The following is a 21,260-nucleotide window of genomic DNA, read 5'->3' on the forward strand; positions in this document are numbered from 1 at the left end:
ATTAGCTCTGTAGGAGAAGAGAGTCAAGGAAGCCCTCACTTCAGTTGTTTTCCCCCCGTACTGAAAAAAGTATTTAAAAAAAAAAAAAAAGTAGTACATGGACTACAAACAAGTATAATGGTGATTTTTATCATAGTTGCTTCAGAGACTGGAAAGGTAAGTTTTCCACTAGTTTTCAGTTCAGACAAGATCTAGTATTTGGAAGGGCTTTCCTTAGAAGTGTTTGAAGGTTTAAAAATGAATGCAAGTTTGTAGTTTCTAGGTTTCTTGTAAGTCTCTTATTTCCATGTTGTGAAGTCAGTGTCATTTTGCCAGCAAGCATCAGTGCCAATTGATCGGTTCTCATCCTGTAAGCTATTTCTTAAATCTTAACTGTCTGCTCCCCATCACTGCCAGGTATCTGTACAGTATGTTATTAGGCAGTGTGGTTAGCACTTTGCTAACTACAAGTATGTGATTTCCTAAATCCTGTGATCCAAGCAGGTTTATTTACATACAGCATTAAATTCAGATCAAATTACTTGAGGAAATTGGTACTTCAAAAAGGTATCAGTACAGAAATAGGTTGTCAAGCATCTCTTGTACATCAAGAGTCAAATGATGTTTCTTCCCTGTAGGTCACTACAGTTTTCCCTTGCACTTAATCAAACCAGAATTATTCTTGTATGTCAGATGTGCATGTAGTTCATAAAGCAACTTCTAATGCACTCCTTGATGGAGTGCACACTTTACATTGCAGCAAAGTTAGATTTTTCTGAGAATGTGATGCTTGGTATTAGCAAATTGTCTCATTGTTTTGTTTGTCTGTGGTTATTGCTTTCACTTACAGAAACTGCAATTTGTTTTGTTTTTATCAGGATAGCTTCCTTACTGTACAGGACTGCAGTGCTTGGCAGAGACTGTAGTGGCAGAAAGTGTCTTGTTTTATGTTTTAATCTCAAGGTGACTAGTACTTTAACATATCTTGTTGTGAAAACCTATCTATGTTGAACAGGTTTTCTGGTTGTAGATTCTTTCTTGAGCAGAGACTACTGAGCTGTTTCACCACTTAGAGAGGCCAACACATGTCCTTAGGAAACCGGGTTGAACTTACATTGTTTCCAACAAATTCGGTGTGTTTTAGTACACTATTGGTAGAAGAGAAACATTACTGTTACAAACTGTTACTTAACTTTCAATTTTATTATACCTCTTTCTCCATGAGTACCTTGATCTGTCCGTGGGGCTTCTTAGTTTTGGAGGTGGCATGTGATTCTTTCTTATGGTATTAGGGCTATTCATCACGTAGTTTTTCCACTTACAGGATTTAGTTAGTACTACCACAAGCATTAATGGAAGCTTAAGGCTCCGGCGTTTCAGTATCAGTGCCTTTTTACATCTGATAGTATCAAGTAAAAGGTGATCACTGCTTGCAGTTGTGATCACAAGGAAAAGGGAGTTTTTGCTGGCCTGCTAGGGACTGGAATACAGGAAGTAAGATAATTGCTAGTTGTAAAACAGATCCAAGTTCAAAAATAAACTGGTGCACTTTAAAACTTGCAAAATAGCATCGCTGAAATGCCTGCAAACTCAGACAGATTAAATGTATTCAGGTATTGCGGTTTCAGAAACCGCTGGGGCTGCTGTGCCCTTTTGGGTAACGCAGAACTTTGAGTGTGAACATTGCTTTCTGCTGCTGGGTACCTGGACGGTGCTTTCACTTCCCAAAGTGGTTTTGTCTAGCGCAGGCTTGAAATACTTGGAAGAGGAGCATAGAAGGGAACAGTACAGCTGCTGCGCTGGGTTCCTTGCCTAGGAGCAAACTACTAAATCAGTTGGAGTGGCTACAGCTTTCAAGGTGGTATTAGTCTTTCATGTAAAATTAATAATAAATTTTAACAGATGTATTGATTTAATTTGGACTCTAGTAAGAATCAGAATGACCTTTTAAAAATGTGTCTCAACATACATAAAACTGGCAGCCAAAAAGCTTTTAAAAAAAGGTTTTTTTTCCTAGCCTTACGTTTGAATCATTCAGGAATAAATTATCAGATTGTAAATAGTCTTAGATGTTCCTCTTGTTTCCTTTGCCTATTTCTGCTGTCAAATAATCAACTGGAAAGAAATATTTATTAATTTTTCCTTTGGAATGCTTCTGAAAATAAGCTTTTTTTTTTTTCTCATTTTGGGTTACATTAAAGAGGAATAACAGTCTTGAATCCCTATGGTTGCTTCTGTAGTGCTCGTAGTTTTTCAAGCGTGTTTCTAACCCTCTCACCAACCAAGCTCTTAAAATATTTAAATAATGTTAGATTTCATGTTCAGAAAACTCGAAAAGTAGAGAGTGCGATCATGTTGCAGTAGTTGTAAAACGGAACCTCTGGTATGATGAAAGTAATTTGTTAAGCACTTGGAGTTTGAAGTGTAGTGATAAACAAACTTTTGATGACTCTGCACCTGCAGCATATTTCCTTCAGTTTAAACAGCTCATTTAGTTACTATGATAGTGGAAGCCATTGGAAAGCTGCAAAAAAAAAAAGAAAGCTAACTTTTCACACCTTGTTATTTCTGCCTAGGGACTACTATGGGCTATTCTTAAAATTGAGGAAAGAGGTAACCAGAAGCAATTGATTCAGTTCAGTTTCCAAGGATTATGCTTGCTTTCCTTCCTTAGACTTTACATGTGAAACAAATTAAATAAATGTTGTTTTCCCCTTCATAAGTCTCATTCAGTGCAGTTGTGAGTTTTGTGTAAGGTGGAATCTGAAAATGTTGGCTGTGCGTTTAATAAAATTCTGATTTCCATCCAAAGATGCAAGCCATTAATTTAAAAAAAACCCAACCAAACAACAAAAAAAAAAAAAAACCAACAAAGCTAACAAAAAGCCTCAACAAACTGATAATATATTGTGTGGAGCTTTTTTAATTGAAAAAGTTAGGAGTTTATTATGCATAATAAAGTAACCACAGCATGTTATCCTGTATTAACAGGTTACATTTTATATTCAGGTATCTGTATCAGTGTGATTTAACAGTTGCCAGCTAGTGAGACTTGATCTGGATTTAACAAAATAAACAGATTACAGGTGCATAACGAGATTAAAATCAATGATTTAAAGTAACATTTCGTGTCTACTGATGTAAATTGAAGACTTCCAGTGGAATTTGGTGCGCTATATCTAGGAGCTGTACTTATCAGTCATTTAAGTATTGCAATTAAGTATTTTAAAACTCACTTTTAAAGATACTGTGACCTACGCCGCTGTGGTGGTGCTTCTTTCTCCATCCTCTATCCCTTCCTTTCAGAATATGCAGGAGTGCAGTTGGAAGTGCAGAAATCTCAACTGTCATTAAACATTTACCTTTTGTTTACTTTCTTGTATATTTTAGCAGGAATCGGGTTTCTTGTTGTATGCTAATTGTGGTACTGCCCCTTAAAGCAGGGCAATGGCATTCCCTCCCTTGTCTTGAGAGTGGGACTTGTGGCAAAGCTGACTCTGGTGATAAGATGCTTGCAGACAACCGTTGAAATTAGCCTGGCATGGGTGAATGATCACTTAACTCACCCACAGTGGGAACAGAGGTGAAATCGGGCTGTGTCCATCCAGTGCAGCCCTATACTTGAAAAAAATTATTCTAGATAGGAAAGAAAAACCCACAGACCAGCTGGAGTCAGTGTGGGAGTTCCTCCTACAGTGAGGAACTGGCTAGAGTGTGATAAAAGTGATATAAGTGACTGGTCTTCTGAAAAAAACTTTTTACAAGATTTTGGCCATGCTTCCCCCATCAGTTCAGCTTAGTAGGCATGATATTAAACAAGTAGTGGGAGAAACATCTGACTCCAGCGTGTAAAACAGTGGTACTGCTTGGCAGAGGTGATGGAAACATTGTACCAACCACTTTTCTGTCTTGCAGACTCAGTTTATACTCTGATACTGAGGATTGTGGAGGCCTTACGTTGTTCCCAAGGGTGCTGCTTCTTCAAGTCTTTCCCTATAGCAAACAGGAGACCAGCACTGGCCAAAGCCACATCATGTTGTCAAGGGATGGTTAATAAAAGGCTTTGAACAAATGCCATTAGAGCCTCCTCTGAGGACACTGAGCACAGCTTGTACTGCTCCCATGTGTATAAACTGAGTGTGATCCTGACTGCTGACAGGAGGCTAGTCACTGAGTGCTGCGAGAGAAGCATTTCTGTGCAACTGCTTTTCTTTTTTTTGATCTGTAAAATTTTTGCTTGGGGGGGAGCCCTTGTTCTGGGTCAAACCCAGGATAGTCAAACATGCCAGCCCCGTCCTCGCGTGTTGTTGGTGCGAATACAGCCTCTGTGTGAGCTACTGTTGAGATGTCGCTCTTGCACTGAGGAAGTGTCAGGATTTCAGGGAGTCTTTACTAACTTCTTTTTAGTGAATCCAAAAATGCTAGTGACTTACACAGCCAGCAAGTGAAAATATTTTTCTAGTTGACATCATTGCAGTGTAATTATTCCTGACAACACAGCAGTTTTCCTGTTGGCTAGTGAAGTTTTTAGGACTGAAACTTTTCTTCTTATGCCCCTAAATAATATCAATCTCTTTATTTTTAATATAGCTATAGTTTCTATTATCCTCTCTAAGGACTAGGAATTATAGTTGTTTCCCCCATGCAAAAGTTTGCATGCAGTAAGCAGCTGTTGACTTTGCATCACAAATTGTGTTGTTTGCACCTTTCTAATGATGGTATAAAGAGCAGTTGGAGGCGGAAAAACCTTCTGCTAGGGGCACTGACTCAGTCTACGGAGGGAGTACAGTACATGAAGTTCTCTGCCTGCAGTGTGAATTTGTCACAGATTGCACTAAAAGATTTTCTTTGCTCTTGACCCAGTCTACTGAAGTAACTCTCAAAGCTGTTCCCTGGGCAATTCTTCGTCAAAAGTCTCCAAAAGATGATTCAGCCCAGCTACCTGTGACAGTGATGCAGGCGGGAGCACAGTCACTGCACTGCTCACTTAAGGTCTAGGCTTGATTCTTATTCTACAGTTGAGCATAAGCTGGGGTTCTCCGAGTTGTGAAGCAACCAAAGAGGAAAAGCATCTCTGGTGTAACTGCACTCACTGGCTGAGCAACTGTGAGTGTTTCAGTCCACCCTGGCTTCCACAGCCTTCATGAGAGGCGATTGCTGAAGAGCAAAAGTTCTGCAGCACAAATTGCTAGCCGTGAGCGCCGTAAGGAAAAGGATTCCTGCAAACCAGGAAAATGAGGGTTAAGTGAACCATTGTGCTTTAGACAGCGTTGAAGTAAGGGATAGGTTATCTTCAGCAGTCCCCGATAACTCAAAAGTCTAAACATGGCTGGAGATGCTGCAATTGCCCTGCCGTAGCAAACTCTTTGGAGAACCGGGGCAGAAGGCGAGCACAGGCGGGAGTGCCTCTGGTTCTTGCTCCTGAGCGACTCGCGGGTGACCCTGAGCAGTTCTTGCCTTTGTCTCCGGTGTGGTGCATACGTGCTGTCCCTTGGTGGGGTGCGTCTGTCCCTCCCTTTGTCTCTTCCTGAGAGAAGATTGTGTGTGACGGCACCGCGTGACGGTTTCTGTGCTCAGCCTTGGATCTGTGCTGAAGGTTTGTTGCTTTCTAATTCTGAAAATGGGATTAGTCCCCCTTGCATTATCTATTTGAATGCCAATCAATTTCACTTTCTTTCATAATTTCAAACTAGGTTTACACTCCTGGATGCTAGACTGGTTTGTAAACAATCGTCCAGGTTTTCTCAGCCAGTCTGTCCTTCCTGCTGTGTCGGTTATGTTAACTGCAATTTCGCACAATGGGGAGGAAACGGGTGTGAATTTGGAAAAGCCTGAGATTAGATGCTCTAGTAAAAATTGTTCGCTGTTAGTGGAGCTAAAAGAAATCCACAGGAAATCTACCTGTAAGTACTTTTTTATGCAGACTTTCTTTTTTTTTTTTTTGCATGAGCTGATTAGTAACAGCTGTTTCCCGTCAGCAACATTCACTTTATATACCCCTAAGTCCTCCAGGGTCTCAGTCCTGTGTATATGTGTATTTGTAAATTGGAATACAGATTTATCTGCAAAGAATGTAAGGCTTTGGAAACCAGGGAGGTAATGAAGCTCAAGCTTGTGGCTGTCCTCTGTTTGCTCTTACGTTTTCCATTTTGGATCTGGTTGGGATATTCAGATACAAGCAGAGTTAGCTTTAAAAAGGGTCATTGGCTGCTACAGTTGCCTAACTTCCCACTTTTCTGTCTGTTTGGACCCTTTCACTGGCAGTGGAAAGTAATTCTGGGCTAGTTTGAGGTAGGAGAAGGAGGAATAGATGCTTCCTGAAAGCAAGGCGGTTGTTGGACATGACAACAGCTAGGAGTGAAGTGGGTATGTACCATATAGACTTGCACATGCTTCCAACATGGCTTTATTTCCCCAGTGTTCTGGAGCTTTCCTGAACCGTACGGTGCTCACTGTGTGGATTTTTCCCTAGATCCCGCTCTCAGCCTCGTCCTGGTCTCCTGATGTGCAGAGATGTGATGAGCCATGGCTTTTGAAACTTGAGACAAAAGTTTATCTTTACTTTTGTTGCTGCTTTAAAGATGTACATGCAGTGCATAACTTTGTTTATTCATGTGGGTGTAGACTCATTAAGCAACAGGGAAAAGTTGCTGAAACTATTCCTGCCCCAGTAAGGGAAGGGAAAAGTGTTAGTATGGAGGGTACTCAAATTCTGAATGGAGAAGGCTATGGAAAGTAAGTACTTCTACTTACAAAAGAGTGTAGTCTTGTAAGAATAAATATAATTAGGGGCAAGAATGAGGTTGCTCGTATCTTGTTGCCTTAAGGGACTACTCTGGACTTTCCTCTCTTCTGTGCCAGCACAGCAGCATTTTAAGCTGTACACTGATGTTGGTCATTTCCCTGAAGTTTTAACTTGCTGTTCTGTTTTATTCTGCTTTGTTAGTGGAAACATACTAATGGGTTTCAGTCTCTAACTCTTATTTATACAATTACAGGAGAATGTTTTACATCTTGGGAATCCCTGGAAACACATGTTTCTGTTCACATTTAACTTTTTTGTTTTTGCATGCAAATAATGGATTGAAACTTCATTGTTGCCTCTCAGTTGGGAGCCCTTTGGCATGTGTAAGAAGCAGCTATTAATTTAGCCTTTCTGTACTGATCAAACATGTATTTTCATGCTTTAGAAGGCTTCCTCAGTCTTGTCCTTTGTGTAATATCATCTACTGCAATTCTACTTGTGGTGATTTTATGCATTTGTTACACAGCAACTAAGATCTGGTGCAGAATAGGCATATGTGAACGTGCAACCTCTCGGAAGAGACCATGTGAAAGGCACTGACAGGTCATTAAACTTGCTGCTGCTGTGTACACTGGGAGTTGTTTTGGTGCAAAATGCTTGCAGTGTAGCAGTTTCTTAAGGTCAGCATCCCTTTATACCACACAGCTATCTCAATTACTTAAGCATTAATTACCCAGAGTACTTCCCCAGCAGAAAAACGAGGTGTGCAGTGATTAATCCAGTGTGGCTGAAAAAATTTTGAAGAAAGGCTCAAAGCATGTGCACTAAAGAGTATCTGACCTTCTCTTTCCAAACAGGCTCTTGCAGCATGTCTCGCTTACCTACCCAGCTTCTGCAGGTTGGTTTAGATTGATGAAATGCCAGCAATGACATTTGCTTCAGGTTAACTTTGTGTCCCAGAGGCTTTAGTCACACAAGATACGAGTGATCAGCCTGTGGTTTTTGTCTGGCCTCCTTAACCTGTCCGTGATAAGCTTTTAAAGTTTGGGACAGATAAATGAGTCTTCTCAGCTTGCAGACTTGATCCTGTGCCCGTCATGCTCTCTTGCTGTTGGCAATTGTGTCACATTGTTTACCTCTGTTCCTTAGATTAAAGTTGCCCCAGGGTTCTGGTAGAGCAGAAGGTGTGTTGATCTTGTTTTGCAAACTTCATGTTTTTACAAAGCTGTGTATGATCCTTGCTTGTATAGTAAAACTTTCCTGGAGAGTAAGTGGAACTTCAAAGAAGTTGGTAGGAGCTATCCCAAAGGGCACAGAATGGCCGGAGAGAGTTCTTTCTCTCTCATTTTCTCTCTTTCTCTCTCTCTCTCTCTCTCTCTCTCTTCCCCTGTCAAGATATATCGCCAAGTCATTCCACAGGTTTCTTCCTTTCCCTCTGTTCAACAGCAAGGAATACAGGGCCTTCGAATGACAAGACTAACGAAGAATGCAGTAACTAAGGGGTCTGTCTTGTTCTGAAGCCAAGTTTCCCAACACAGTCCTTTTAAGGAAAAAGACATAATATCTGTCTGTCCCTGTAGTATCTTTTGCCTCGAGTAACTGCTGAAGTGTGGAGAAGGGTTGCAAGGTCATTGGGTTTACTCTGTTTCTACTGAAAGTATTACGTTTTCAAGCTTTGGCAGAATTGTATGCCAAGTGGTGTGGTCAGTTCTGGCTCAGCTCAGGAGGAGTTTTGTCTTGGAGTAACTATAGCCTGAAAAATAGGTTGACTCAAATCTATTCAGTGATGATATATTTATTCAAACCCTTAGAAAAATGACAAATGCACTCTGGTGGAGTCTTACTTTTAGTAATGAAGTTCCGGCCTTAGAAAGGATAGCTGTTTGGCTATTCTGCCCAGCTCCATTTTCATGAAGCTTTCACACTTTTTTTTTTTCCTATTTCTTCCCTTGTATGATTGGAAAATGAATGACTGAGGATCTAAGCTTCATGACCAAGAGCTGCTTTGTGTGTTCTCCTTGTGCTTAGTCAAAATGAATCCAGTTGTTTTGCAGTAAACTATAAAACTCAGATTTTTATTCTGGTTTATGGAGGGAAGCAGCACTGTTGTGTCAGCCTCCTTGCACTGGTGCACCTGACCAAGTGATGCACCTGAAGTGAAATAAGTTTGTGACAGCACACAAATTGTACTTCATTTGAATTTGACTTCAAGAAGGATTTTAAGGATTTAAAAATAGCTTTCTGTAGCAATGTTGATTGTGAGATGTCTTTCAACAGTGGTAGAGTTGCGTGTGAAGTTGCTTTTGAAAGGTATGTCTGTGCTATTACGGCGGTGTGAATGAGGAAGCAGAAGCCCGGCAGTCTTGTTTCAGTATCATTGTAGTTGCTTTCCTTTCTTGACACCCACAATAAAAACAGGTCCTGCTTTTATTTAATTTCATGCTTAGGTTATGGGGGGCTCAAATCATGGTCTTGGTGTTTCAGTCACTCTCATTTTGGGGTTCCAAATGTTTTGCAGTCAGCTGTTGGAGAAACAAACCAGCACAGCACACAGACCCACAGTACCTTTCCAGGGTAAATGTTTTATGTGTATTCTGTAGTTGTGTAAATAAGGCCATTAGGCCAGTAAGTGACATATCCAGTTTCACATGGGAAGTTTATTTTAGATTGTGGTTTTCTGCTCCAGAGTATCATCCACAATACCATCATCTCTCAACAATGCCTTCTGGGTATGTTTTTTCTGCTTTTGACACTTTTAGCTGCATGTAGATGTTTTCCAGTTTCTGTACATTTCATACCTACAGTTCTGTTTTCTTTCAGTCTGCCCTGCTTTATTGGGCAAGGTGGTGTCTCTGATACCTGGATGCAGTTCTGTTTTCTGTCTAGTAGCTTTTCCTCCCCCTTTTTGGGGCTACAGCAATGGCAATCTGTTTAAACAAACTGTAGAAACGCTGTGTAATCAATTACTGGAACACCATGATCATACTGTGATTTCCTCCAACTGGAATACAAATATTTTAGAAAATCTTAAACATCTTCCCGTCTGGTTAGGTGGGATTATCATTGTATGTGCCTTTAAATTTGTTAAATCACAACATGTAAAGTCAGATGACTAGTCCAAAGTCCTATCTGGTCTAACAGTGAGGATCCTGATCCCCTATGCCTCAGACAGTGCCACTTTCTCCGTATGGTTGCTCTTCTGAGCCATATGGGGTCTGCAAACGGGCTTTTTCATCACTGCACAGTGGTTGCTTTCTCAGGTGAACACTTTATAAATTGACCAGAACCTCACAGAGCAACCTTTACATGTGGGATTACTGTTACCTGTTCAGGTAATCTGCTAACCCTGTCACTATTCACGTTAAAGATCTTGGATAATGACTGAATGTTACAGTCTTTCTAGTTGCTGATATAATCTATATATTGTAAAAGTTAGTGCAACACTAAACCACTTTGATCAGATGCCTAAGGCAAAAGTACACTTTCTGTGCCGGGAATATGAAGAATGTTTTAGATACCTGGAACTACATTCATGTGTTTGAATGTTCATAACCCGTCTTGGCATCATTTCAGCAACTGAACCTTGGTAATTTTAATAGTAGTCTTTTTATACCCAACGTAAACAAAACTCTAAAAGTAATATAATTTGGCAAAATAAATGGTAACAAATTATAAAACTTGAGTAACTTGAAAGTAAGAGGTCATTTTCTGGTGGTCTGCAATTTTAAGGTGACTACTTTTCAAAAGAGCCTGTGGGAGAGGAGAAGAATCAGTAAAATTGTTTTATTTAGGTTATACAGAGTCTTTTTGCTTTGCTTACTTTTGCATCACAACAGGTGAGAAGGAAATCAGCCTAAATAGTTAAAGGGCTGCACTTGTGGACTAAGCGGTCTAACATGGATGGAGGTGGTGGTTCAGCTGCAAAGGCACTAACCGTTCCTCAAGTGACAGAAAAACTCATGAGGAGTATTTGAACTTGACCAGTTTTTGAATCTAATCCAGTGTTACTGAATTACCTCTCTTTCAGCTGCATAATTTAGCAGTGGAACTGGAGAAGTCTTAAAAAAAAAAAAAAAAAAGGCTTTCTTCTCCTTTCCAGAGGAGAGGCTGAAAAGACCCTGCTAGTTTCATCATACATATCCTCCGTGCTGATAGTAAAGGGCTTCTTGCTCGTACTCCAGGTTCAGGATAACTGAATGTACCAGTAATAGAACTGTACTCATACAAACCAATGATCCTGAAAGTATCGAGAGCTTGTATGCTTCTCTTGTAACAAATAACTAATATTGAGGGACTGGACTTAAATTGGGGCAGAAATTTCATCCACTCATCCGAAGCAGAAATGTTACTGGAGCAACAAGAAGTTAAAAATGTTTTTCTTAGTTGGCAATACGATGAATTTTTCATGCTGTATCTTCAGACTTGGGCACAGATTTCAGCCCCAAGAATCAGGTAAGCTTAAATCGCCTTTCTAGACATCAGTGTAGAGAAGCATGAGATAAGGCTTTGAACAGATAAAATAGCAGCCTACATACCAGTTGAGGTATTTCTAGGCTGTCTAATGAGAGGAAAAGCTATTGGAGTGTTGCTGGAACCAGAAGATAAGTAGAAAAAGTCCTTATCCCTAGAACCTAGTAAAAGATTTCAAAAGAACAAAGACAGCTGGCAGAAACCTTTCTGTAAGCAGGTTAATGAAGTATTCAAATTGTGCCCACAAAAAAACTTAAAAGAAGGTGAATCGAAAGACAGCAACTATGGAAGGCTAATAGATTTATCTGGAAAAGCTACTGTTGACCAGAAATTGGGGTTGCCAGGTGTCAATTTGCCAGCTATCTCACTTAATGTAGGAGAAATTAGTAGGACCAGATTGTTGCTCCCATCTTTTTTTCTCAGTTCTTAGGAGAGAGCTTCTAATGCAAAATGATGAAAACGGGATAAAATGGGAATGCGATAAAAGTGAGCGGTGCGAGTAGGATAAAATGGCGTTCATAGTATTCTCTATCATATGCCGGTGATATTCTCCCAAATAATACTGACAGTTGTATTGGGCATACAAAACTTATGCCCCTCTCTGACTTCAGGATCTTGTTGGAAAAGTTGCCATCAAAACTGAAATATTAATGTAGGAAGTAGGCCTACTTCTCCTGATTGTGATATGCAAGTTATCTTTTTGGGGAGGGGTGGGGTTCAGAGAAGGGTGTTCAGAAACATTTTAAAAGCAGATGAATTTGCCTCATGAATTAGAACAGTGTAGTCCTACATAATTGTTTTGTCCCCAGACGAATCTATTAATCCAGGGGTGGCTGTTGTTATGAAAGGAGACTGCTCGTCTGTGCTGCCCATTGCTGCTCTGCCACTCCAGGTGGCAACTGCCTCCTGGACGAGGGCTTTCTTCTACTTCGTCTCTGTTCTTGTCATGCCGTAGTTAGAGATGCCTAACCTTTTACAGCTCTGTTCCTGGATAAAGAGTAAAACTGCACTGTTCCAGTAGTACGTATACACAAGTATTGCAAATAGGGTTATGACTCAGCCTTTCCCCAGAGACTTAGCGGTGGAGCGAAGGCGGGGGGGATGGGGGACAACGCAGAGCCACAGACCAAAAGTGCTTAGAATTTCCCATCCTTAAATCAGGCGTCCTTGTAATTAAACAGAGTTAAGAGATGAATCAATGTACAAAAATGCAGAGCTGCTCGTGATTGTTGGAGGTACAGGGGGAATGGCAGGAATAGTACAGGGACTGCAGTAATCTTTTGGAGACATACCAGGCTCGCATTAACAGACAGAGATCCAGTGCCAGAGACATCAAGCTTTCGAGAACAGAAGAGATGCCAAAAGCTCTGTTTGGGTTACAGGATACTGAAGGGAGAGCCTTAGGGGTAATGGATCCTTGCCCAGTGAGCATAACCCTTGTCCCCACTGTAACCTTGATGCTGTAGAGTGACTTTTCAATTTTAAATATCACACGAGCTTTTGGGGGTTTGAACTTTGCTCACAGAGTAGAGAGAGAACAGTGCTAATGCTCTTGGAGAAGGAATAGTATTTATCTCCTTGTTTAGTGTTAGAGGGAGCAGACATACTTTAAGGAAGACATAAAAGGCAGGAAACATTGAATGTGTGATAATGTCTGACCTCGGTCTGTAGCTCATGTGAGGCTGGACCTAGTCAACTGCTGATCAGCTGCAAGCTGTGAGGGAGGGGAGGGAGTTACTGGAGGCTGGAAGATTCTTCTAGGAATCGATATGTGAAATATATCAAAGAACTTATGTTATAGACGAGCACTTCTGTTGATCGCTTCTGTGTTGGTGAGGTTTGCTGCGAGGTGGCCCACTGCGTCTTAAAGTTTTATTCCTGGTTCAGTCATCCATTGCCTGTGTAATTCAGTGGGAGGTGATGCTGTATTGGTTTCTATGAAGTGAGTATACAAACTGGAGTGAAATGGCTAAATTTGTTTCCTGTCAGCCACCAAATAAACATCAACTTGGACTCTGAGATAAAGCCAGTCTGGAGCAAAGCACTTTTGTGTGATAAGCCAAAAAAAGAATTCTGTCCTTTTTGATGACCCAGTCTCCTGAACTTCATCCGCTCCACCCTCAAAAAAAAAAAAAAAAAAAAAAAAAAAGACCAAGAGTTTTAATGCTTTCTGAAAACATACATATGTCAGCTCAAGACTCTCTTGAAGTTCTTCATTCTTAACCTGCCTCATGGCACTGTGTCAGAAAGCAACACCATTGAGTCTGAATACTAGGCAAATATTCCAGAATAATTTCATTCTTAGAAGACATGTCTGGGAGGTAGTATGCTTACCTCCATGGAAGTACTGAATTGAAAGTGTTGTCCAGTGTGAGAGCCCAAGTACCTATCCAGCCTCGACTGCGCTTGGGTGAAAGCTCTCCTGCTGATTTTTGCCTTCTGCTTTGAAGACTGTGTGTACAACCCCCTGTTCCAAGCCCCTTTGGGCTGCCTTTTAGCTACAGTACCTCTATGAATGGCCCTCCTGCTAGAAATCCTTTGGTAAATGGCAAAGGAAAGCTGAGTGGTGACAAATACTAGCAAGCAGAGCTAGTTTAACTGGTCAGGCCCTTTTTTTGCTGCTGTACCAGGCTTTAATTGTTTGAAAATACTAAATCATTGTAAGCAGTGCAGAGGATCGAGGAAATAGATGTCTGACTCCAGCGTTTCCAGGGTATAGCCCTGGAACTGCTTTTCAAGAGCTAATATTAATTTCAACTGGAAAGCATGAGTCAGCTGGAAGGGAATCTAGTCATGAAGGTAAGTCTGTTCCATTTTGCACTTTTTTGTGAAAATTAATCTTGAGGTTCTAAGCTCTAAAGAGAATAGCATTGAGCTCAGTTGCACATGTTTTCCATCGATTGGTTGCTAGAAAAAAAAATGACTCTATGTTGGTATGTGCCTCCTTAAAAAGTGAGTATGTTATAAAATGAGCGTACATAGTTCTATGTATAGCATCATGATGGTTTTTCTAGGAACTTACCTATTCATCAAGTGTAAATAGATGGCTGTTCACTTCAGCTGGTGCTTTAGGAATCGGTGAGTAAACTCTCTGTGGAATATAACCCAGGCAGTTTGCAAACAGCCTGAGCTTCCAGCTACTGGCTAAACTGAAGAATTGTAAGTGTGAAATGCACTGCAAAAACATTTTTACCAGTGAATTGTGTGTTGTCCTGGTGGGAAGAAGGGTTCTGAGAAATTACTTCTTGGCGGTTCAGAGAGTGTAGGTGTCCGGTCCCCACACAGTTTCCCAGAGATGCCTGCAAAGCTCTGTCTGCTGTGAAATAGATTTTGCTGTTTAGGTACTTGAAAACTCTTAGGTGTTTTGTGCTGTAACACCAAATGTTCCACGTAACCTGCCACGTGCCTGTAGATCAAAATATAGAAAACTAAATCTTGTGTTTTAAATGTATACCTGTATACACCAAAGCTCTAGGAAGCGTTGCCAAGTTCAGGAGGATCAAGGAAAGACATAGAAGGCGAGTTGGAGGCTTGTATGTCAGCATTCATTTGTTGTTTTATGTTGTATTACTGCAGGTGTCTGAAGACAGTATCTGAAGTTATAGAAAGCAATAGATTAAAATCGTATTCTGTGGAAATGGGACTGTGGGTGTGTTTCCACTAAAACGAGTTGGATGTTTTGAGGTTATAAGAGCTGGTATCAGTTAAGGAGAAAAATGAATTTGTGGTGAAAGACTGGGAGTCAGGAGGATGAGGCTTGTTCCTGGCTCTGCAATGCATTTCCCATGTGACTGTGAAAGTCACAAAATCCTTGTGTTGCAGTTTCCTATTCTTAATGTGGGGGTAGTAGCCTTTTTACAGGCACGGCAACATCTTTACAATTAATTAAGCATTAATACCTTACGTCCAAGATCTCTGGTGGAAATTCTGGCACTATGATCTGAAAACAAAATCAGTTGCCAAAATCAGTACAGCCTTTTAGGTATCCTGAGGAGGTTACTTAATTTTAGTTGCATGTTTGACAAAAAAATCCAAACGTACGCACAGAAAAAAAACAACCTGGGGGGTAGTCTTGGGGCACAGACACATTGTTCCCCACGTTACAGGGACCTTGACTGGAAATGATGGCCTTTTGAGGTGGGTTTGAGGTGCTAGTTCAGCTTCAGCTCCTTTTTGGTCTACTTATAAAGAACATTTAAGGACCTAAAGATGCTTGTAAATGAGTTTATTTACAGTGCAACTATGTTGCTGTTTCCTTGATGCTTTAAAGGACTTTATCATACAGTACAGTTGTCCCTGAGCATGGGAAATGTCACTCAGAGTAGAAATTGATACCAGTAAAATTACTGTGCTCATGTAGATTTACTTGAGTGCCATCTCCCATTTCTGACCTGTCACTTAATTTGGACCACTCCTAACCTGTGTAGGTGGGCCACCACCAGCACATACTCATGACAGTTGTCACGTCCAATTTTCTTGGTGGGGCTGTTATTGGAGGGAGGTAAGTGTCTCCTGCAGAAGAGAAGCGTGAAAAGCCTTAGTCCTTTCACTTTTTCTTTTCCTCTTCCCTTACTACTCCCCCTTTCCCGTGCCGTGTGTCTGTCATGTCATCACTGTTGGGGATAAAAATAAGATGATTTTAATTTGTGGTGGGGATTGCGTTGTCCAGACTAGATACTTGTGGAAGTAGCAGTCTAAATTCTAGGATTCAGCAGGCCTAACGCTTCAGCTTTATGCTCTGTTCCTGTATCCTTATAATCTATTTGACATGAAATACTTAGAGGCATAGGAAGCTAGGTTTCCTATCTGCCAAATAAGTACGGCTATAGCTGTACTTACCTATTTAATAAGAAGGGTTGCGTTTCTTCAGGGTCTGCAAAGCATTTAAAGGTCACTGAACTAAAGACCATATAAATGCAGCTGTTGCCAAGATGAATTAACTTATGCTGCAGGAACAATGAATCCATTTAGGACCTCTGAAACTAAGATTTTTTTGTTACAAATTTTGGATTGCAGAAGATATTGGTATGGGGTGGGGAAAAAATACAGAGGTTCATGAGGGAGGCGTGGAGTTTTCTCCCAGCTTCATATCTTAATTTTTTTTGCCTCTCTGCTTGCAGATTCTCACAAACACAAAGATAAACACAAAGACCGAGAACACCGGCACAAAGAGCACAAGAAGGACAAGGAAAAAGACCGGGAAAAGTCCAAGCACAGTAATAGGTGAGGAAAAAGTCAATGAAGTCCTCGTAGTCTAAAACACCATTGCACATGCAGTCTTAAAGGAATTACTCTGACAAATTATGAGGACGGAATTGCTACATTTTGAGTGTGGTTTACATGAGTGTAGGTGCTTTAAGCCTAACTTCTGTCATTGCATGCATTTCCATATGGGTAGCTGAAGTGGTGTATCTTGCAAATGTGAACCAATGCTAATGTATAACAGATTATTGTAGCTTAGTGTTATTAAAGGCGTTGAAAACCTAGTTTGAACCCACCTTCACGAAGATTGATCAATTTTTTTCATAGTCTTTTTTATGTGTGGTTACAATTGTTTGTCAGAAATGTGGAGCTTTCTTGAGTGTTGCTGTAAACCCTACTGTTTTAGCATAGGTGAACCTGATGTAACTTCTAAGCCTCTTAATAATTAGAAGCATCTGGAAAGATGGTCCCCCAGAACGACGGTGATGTCCTTGGCCTGCTACCACAATGGCTAAATGTCTCAACACTGTGAGGCAGTTACAAACTTCTGCTGGGTTAGGTGATGAATGTGGAAGGACTGCGTGGTGTTCTGTCTGATGTGATTGAATTACTACACTACCACTACACGGGAAGGTGTTTCATGCCAGTCACCAGCCAGTTCATCCACACTGAACATAAACATTTAATTACTCTGTGATGACTGCAGCTCTTGAGGTGGTGGTGAATTCCACGGTCCGGTTGATACCATACCCTAGGCTGTGAACTGCAAGAACCAGAATGTGCAGGTTTGTCTGTGGTGATTTGGTGTGATGGAGCACAGGGCAAGAGCACTCGAACAGGCTGCCCAGGGAGGTTGTGGAGTCCCCTTCTCTGGAGATTTTCAAGACCCGCCTGGATGCAGTCCTGAGTAATGTGCTCCGGGCAATCCTGCTTTGGCAGGGGAGTTGGACTAGATGATCTCTAGAGGTCCCTTCCAACTCTGAAAATTCTGTGATTCTGTGAAGTACATTGCACACAGGATGTTACTCAGAAAAGCTTTCCTAGTTGTAACTCCTGACATGTTAAGTGCCGCGCAGAGCCTACATTGACAATGAAACTTGCAAAAACCAGTCCCTGGAGGGTAAGTTTCTGTTGTGACACTTGGTGAAGGGCAGATAGTGTTTATTGCTATGGCCAAGCAAGTGTTATTAACTAATTGCTGTGCAGCTGTGATAACAGAATCTAAAAATGAATAAAAAAAGCTTGTGTTAACAATGATTTCTATTAAAAAGAAGCCTGGAAAGAAGGACAGAGTCTGTGCTGAGCAGTGGGTTTGTTTTATTGGGGTCGCACTTTATTTGAGTTTTCTGTGACCTTTTGGGAAGTTACACAACTTTACTGTTCCATAATATGTTTCTTCTTTTTTTTGAAAGTAAAGGGTTGACAGCAGGGGGAGGAAATCTAGGCCAAATAACTTGCAGTATTTACTGGCTTCCACAGCAAAGATTAAACGCTTTGGACACGTTGTTTGCACTCTTCTTTGCTCACATATCTATATTGCCTTGAGTTCTGATTTTCATTTTTCTGATCTTCAAGCATGCACCCCAAAATTAACTGTCTCACATTTCCGGATGTTCATTGCTTGACTTGAAAAACCATTCTCCTGCAGTTGTAGCAAAGTACATCCTTTTGTAAGGAGTAATGTAAGCACTATCTTTAAATTTCCATAATTCATTAATGATTTGACCTTATTTGTGTAGGAGTTTGAAATGGTCAACATATTTTTAACTGGAAGAACTAAGTATGGCTTAGAACTTGAAGCTGCATGCTACTGATGGTCTAAACAATAAATACAAAAACAGTGGAAAGGAGATAAGAATGGCCAATGTGTTTTGTGAGGTGTAGCTCATGAGATGATATGTAATCATGCTTTATCTTGAAGTAATTTCTTCCTCCCTACAGTGTTGCCTTGAAATCACTGTGAGAAAGGCATCATGTTTTCTAGGCACTGTGCCTGAAGCTTCCAGTCACTTTCATGTATCTATTAAGTGTTCGTTTGTCCTGTGAGCATAATATACCGCATCTTTGAGTCCCATACACCTATGCGGATAGCGTGACTGAGTGCATGCATGTGCAGGGGTTTTGTGCAAGGCATGTTTTGGGGAGAGATTACATAAAATTGCCTTGCCCCATATGCACACAAGGCGGGACTTCACCTCCCCAGGCTGAGTGCACAGCTTGCAAAAGTTTTCTGTAGTGTGTCTTCTGCCTTTCAAAACTGCCACCTTAAAAAATGAATGTATTCTACTGCTGAATCATAAGATCCGATCTTGAAGGTGGTACTCAGGGAAGATAATGTACCCAGATATGCATGTGGTTCTCTGGTTGGATCTCTCCCTTAGGAGTGCGCTAAAATTTTCACTGCCCCAGTCAGAGTACATGGCTGCTTGCTGTGTAAAGCCAGCTGATTTCTAAGACAAACGTTTTCGATTGTGATAGCCATTTTGATAGGGAATATTTCTTCACAGAAGAATTTTGAAGGAAAAAACCTGCCTGTACTGAAGTTTCTCCTTTGACAATGAAAAACAGGTGAAAAATAGCCATTACTCCATTAGAAATAAAGCAAAAGGTAACAAGAATGTGGGATTTTCCAATATTTTTTTACCTGTATGGGGAATTTTGAAAGTACTTGATAAAAGCCTGTCACCTGTTGCTAAAATAGAAAATGAATCCTATGAAAAAGTTGGTTAGATTAATAGAATTGCATGTAAATCATCAGAAAGTCCATTCTGTACTTCATAAAAGCTGCTGTGTTATTGAGAAAGATGTACTGGATCTTTGATGATTCTCAAAGAGGTTGAACAGTACTTGAGCAGAAATCCAAGCTATTGTTGTCAGTGAAACTTGGGTTTGTACCTCCGTGGCATTTTATACAGAGTGTGTGAAGAGTCCCCTAATTGCATTCTGAGAAGTACAGTACTGCGTCGGACATTGTACACAGTTAAGAGCATTGTCTGGTTGTGTTTGAAGCAGACCGTTTTTATGTCTGTCTGTAACAGTTTGACAACTTCATTTCCTGCCCTGTACTTAAAAAAGGCTTTTAAAATAAAACCTGCATCAAGAAAGCAGAACAACTCCAATGCAGGAGAATGAATGTTTCCTGTATGCAGACTCTGAAGGATCTAAACTGCCAAGATAAGTCTCAGAAATACCTAAAATAGATAATTCTGATTTCATATGGCAGAAGTGTGTGGAGTGGTATGTAGAACTTCTTAATTTTGCTTCTTGCTTTCCTCCTCTCCCACTCACAAGATGACACTTCTGTATCTTAACCACTCATTTACAGCTGTAGTAAACTGGGAGAGAACATTTGTATGCCGCAGATCTTCTCCATCACCCCTCAAGGAAAGAAAATGCAAAGCCCACTTAAGAAAAATCCATATTGAAGAATAAATCCACATCGCTCGATGTCACGCAATTGAAATCAAGCAATCTCTATCAAGCAAAGTGTTTTCTTTTCCTCCTTTTCTCAGCCCTTTACTTCCCAATCCCCAAAAGAAAATCTGATACACACCCATTAAATATAAATGTCAGTGGCTAAAAAAACTAAATGAAACAAACTGGATGTGGCAAGAGGTTTCTGATCTGTGGGAGACGAGCATTTCAAATAAGTAAACCATGTAAAAGAATGGAATAATGGGGCCTTTGAAGCCAAGACTTGTTAGAGATTGGTTTAGAAGTGTTCGCAGTAACAAGTGTCTTTCTGCCAGGTGTCTTGGGCTTTGTGCACGGAGTGTGGGCTGCCAGTAGATAGCAGAGTATAGAAATGGCTGTGACAGGGAATGGGAGGAGGGAGGCTGCTCTTGCAGCACTGATCCGTGTTGTCAATGTGACAAGCATCTGAGCCGCAGGAAGAAACATCTTCTGTCAGATTGCATATTTCCTCCGTTTACTAAATCTCTTGTGATCACAGCTTGAGATGAACAGAAGCGTGGAACACATAAGGGATTTATAGACCTGATCTTCACTGGCATCTTCTAAGTTTTATGGTTTTGGTAGGAAAAACATGGATTCCAGGCATTTGCTAGTTGTGAATGAAGATAACTAATGAAGACTTCTTGCACACCTCCTGATTTATTATGTGATCCCAAACTGTGAAGAATTGCGTGCATCGGGGGCAGGAAGAGGCAGGGGTTTCTGATTTTAGATTTTAGCACCCGCTGTCCCCTAGGGTGCGTGGTTTTGTTTTTATTCCCCATTTGAGTGCACAGTTCACCTTGATCAGCTTTCTAATGTGACACTGCCTTCCAGTAGTAAAACTTGCTTTTCATTTAGTACCTATACCTGATTCTCACACATCCATAGAAAGTGCCTGCTAAGCCTGATCCTCGTCTTAATGTGTGAATATTGTTCTACTTTCTAATGTTTTTATCAGCTGTTGATTAGTCCAGCTTTTTATCTTGTTCCTCTTGCTGAAGGCTTGATCTATTATCTGTGAAAACTGGTGAAAAGACTCCTTTCAACTCTGGGAAAAGCCGTTTCAGGGTTTTTTCATTGTATTGCTGAAATCCCAGCAGAACCACTGGGGCTCACGTGTTCATTCCCTGTAATACCATATGATAACCCTGTAACAGTGAGCATAAAATACTGCAAGCCAGCTGAAAACTTGTTCTTCGCTGTTGTGCCTTCTGTGCCTGAAATGCTCCCTGCACAGTCAGCCGTTCCTTGGTATGCGTTAGTCTAAATGTGATCAGTTTTCCATTAATATTGTATTACGTCAAACGAGACTTGGGCTTGCGTACCTTATGCTCTCTCCCTATTGTGTTTTTAGATTTCGCTAAAATCACATCTCCCTGTTATTTTACGCTTCAGTTGCATTGTAGCA

At 40.7% G+C, this 21,260-nt stretch overlaps 1 protein-coding gene across 2 annotated transcripts in view; it reads left to right on the plus strand.

Annotated features, from left to right (window-relative positions):
• The window catches only part of TOP1 (DNA topoisomerase I), a 68,943-nt gene that overhangs the window by 15,755 nt on the left and 31,928 nt on the right, over nt 1-21,260 (plus strand). For both annotated transcript variants that reach the window (XR_014269725.1, XM_082490944.1), the window contains exon 3: nt 16,315-16,417. Coding sequence is in view for 1 of the 2 variants with exons in the window: in XM_082490944.1 (XP_082347070.1) it covers nt 16,315-16,417 (103 nt within the window). In the remaining variant the exon portion in view is untranslated. The remainder of the gene's footprint in view (nt 1-16,314; nt 16,418-21,260) is intronic.

Source organism: Vanellus vanellus (assembly GCF_965231255.1).
Source record: "Vanellus vanellus genome assembly, chromosome: 15".
Lineage (NCBI taxonomy): Eukaryota > Metazoa > Chordata > Aves > Charadriiformes > Charadriidae > Vanellus > Vanellus vanellus.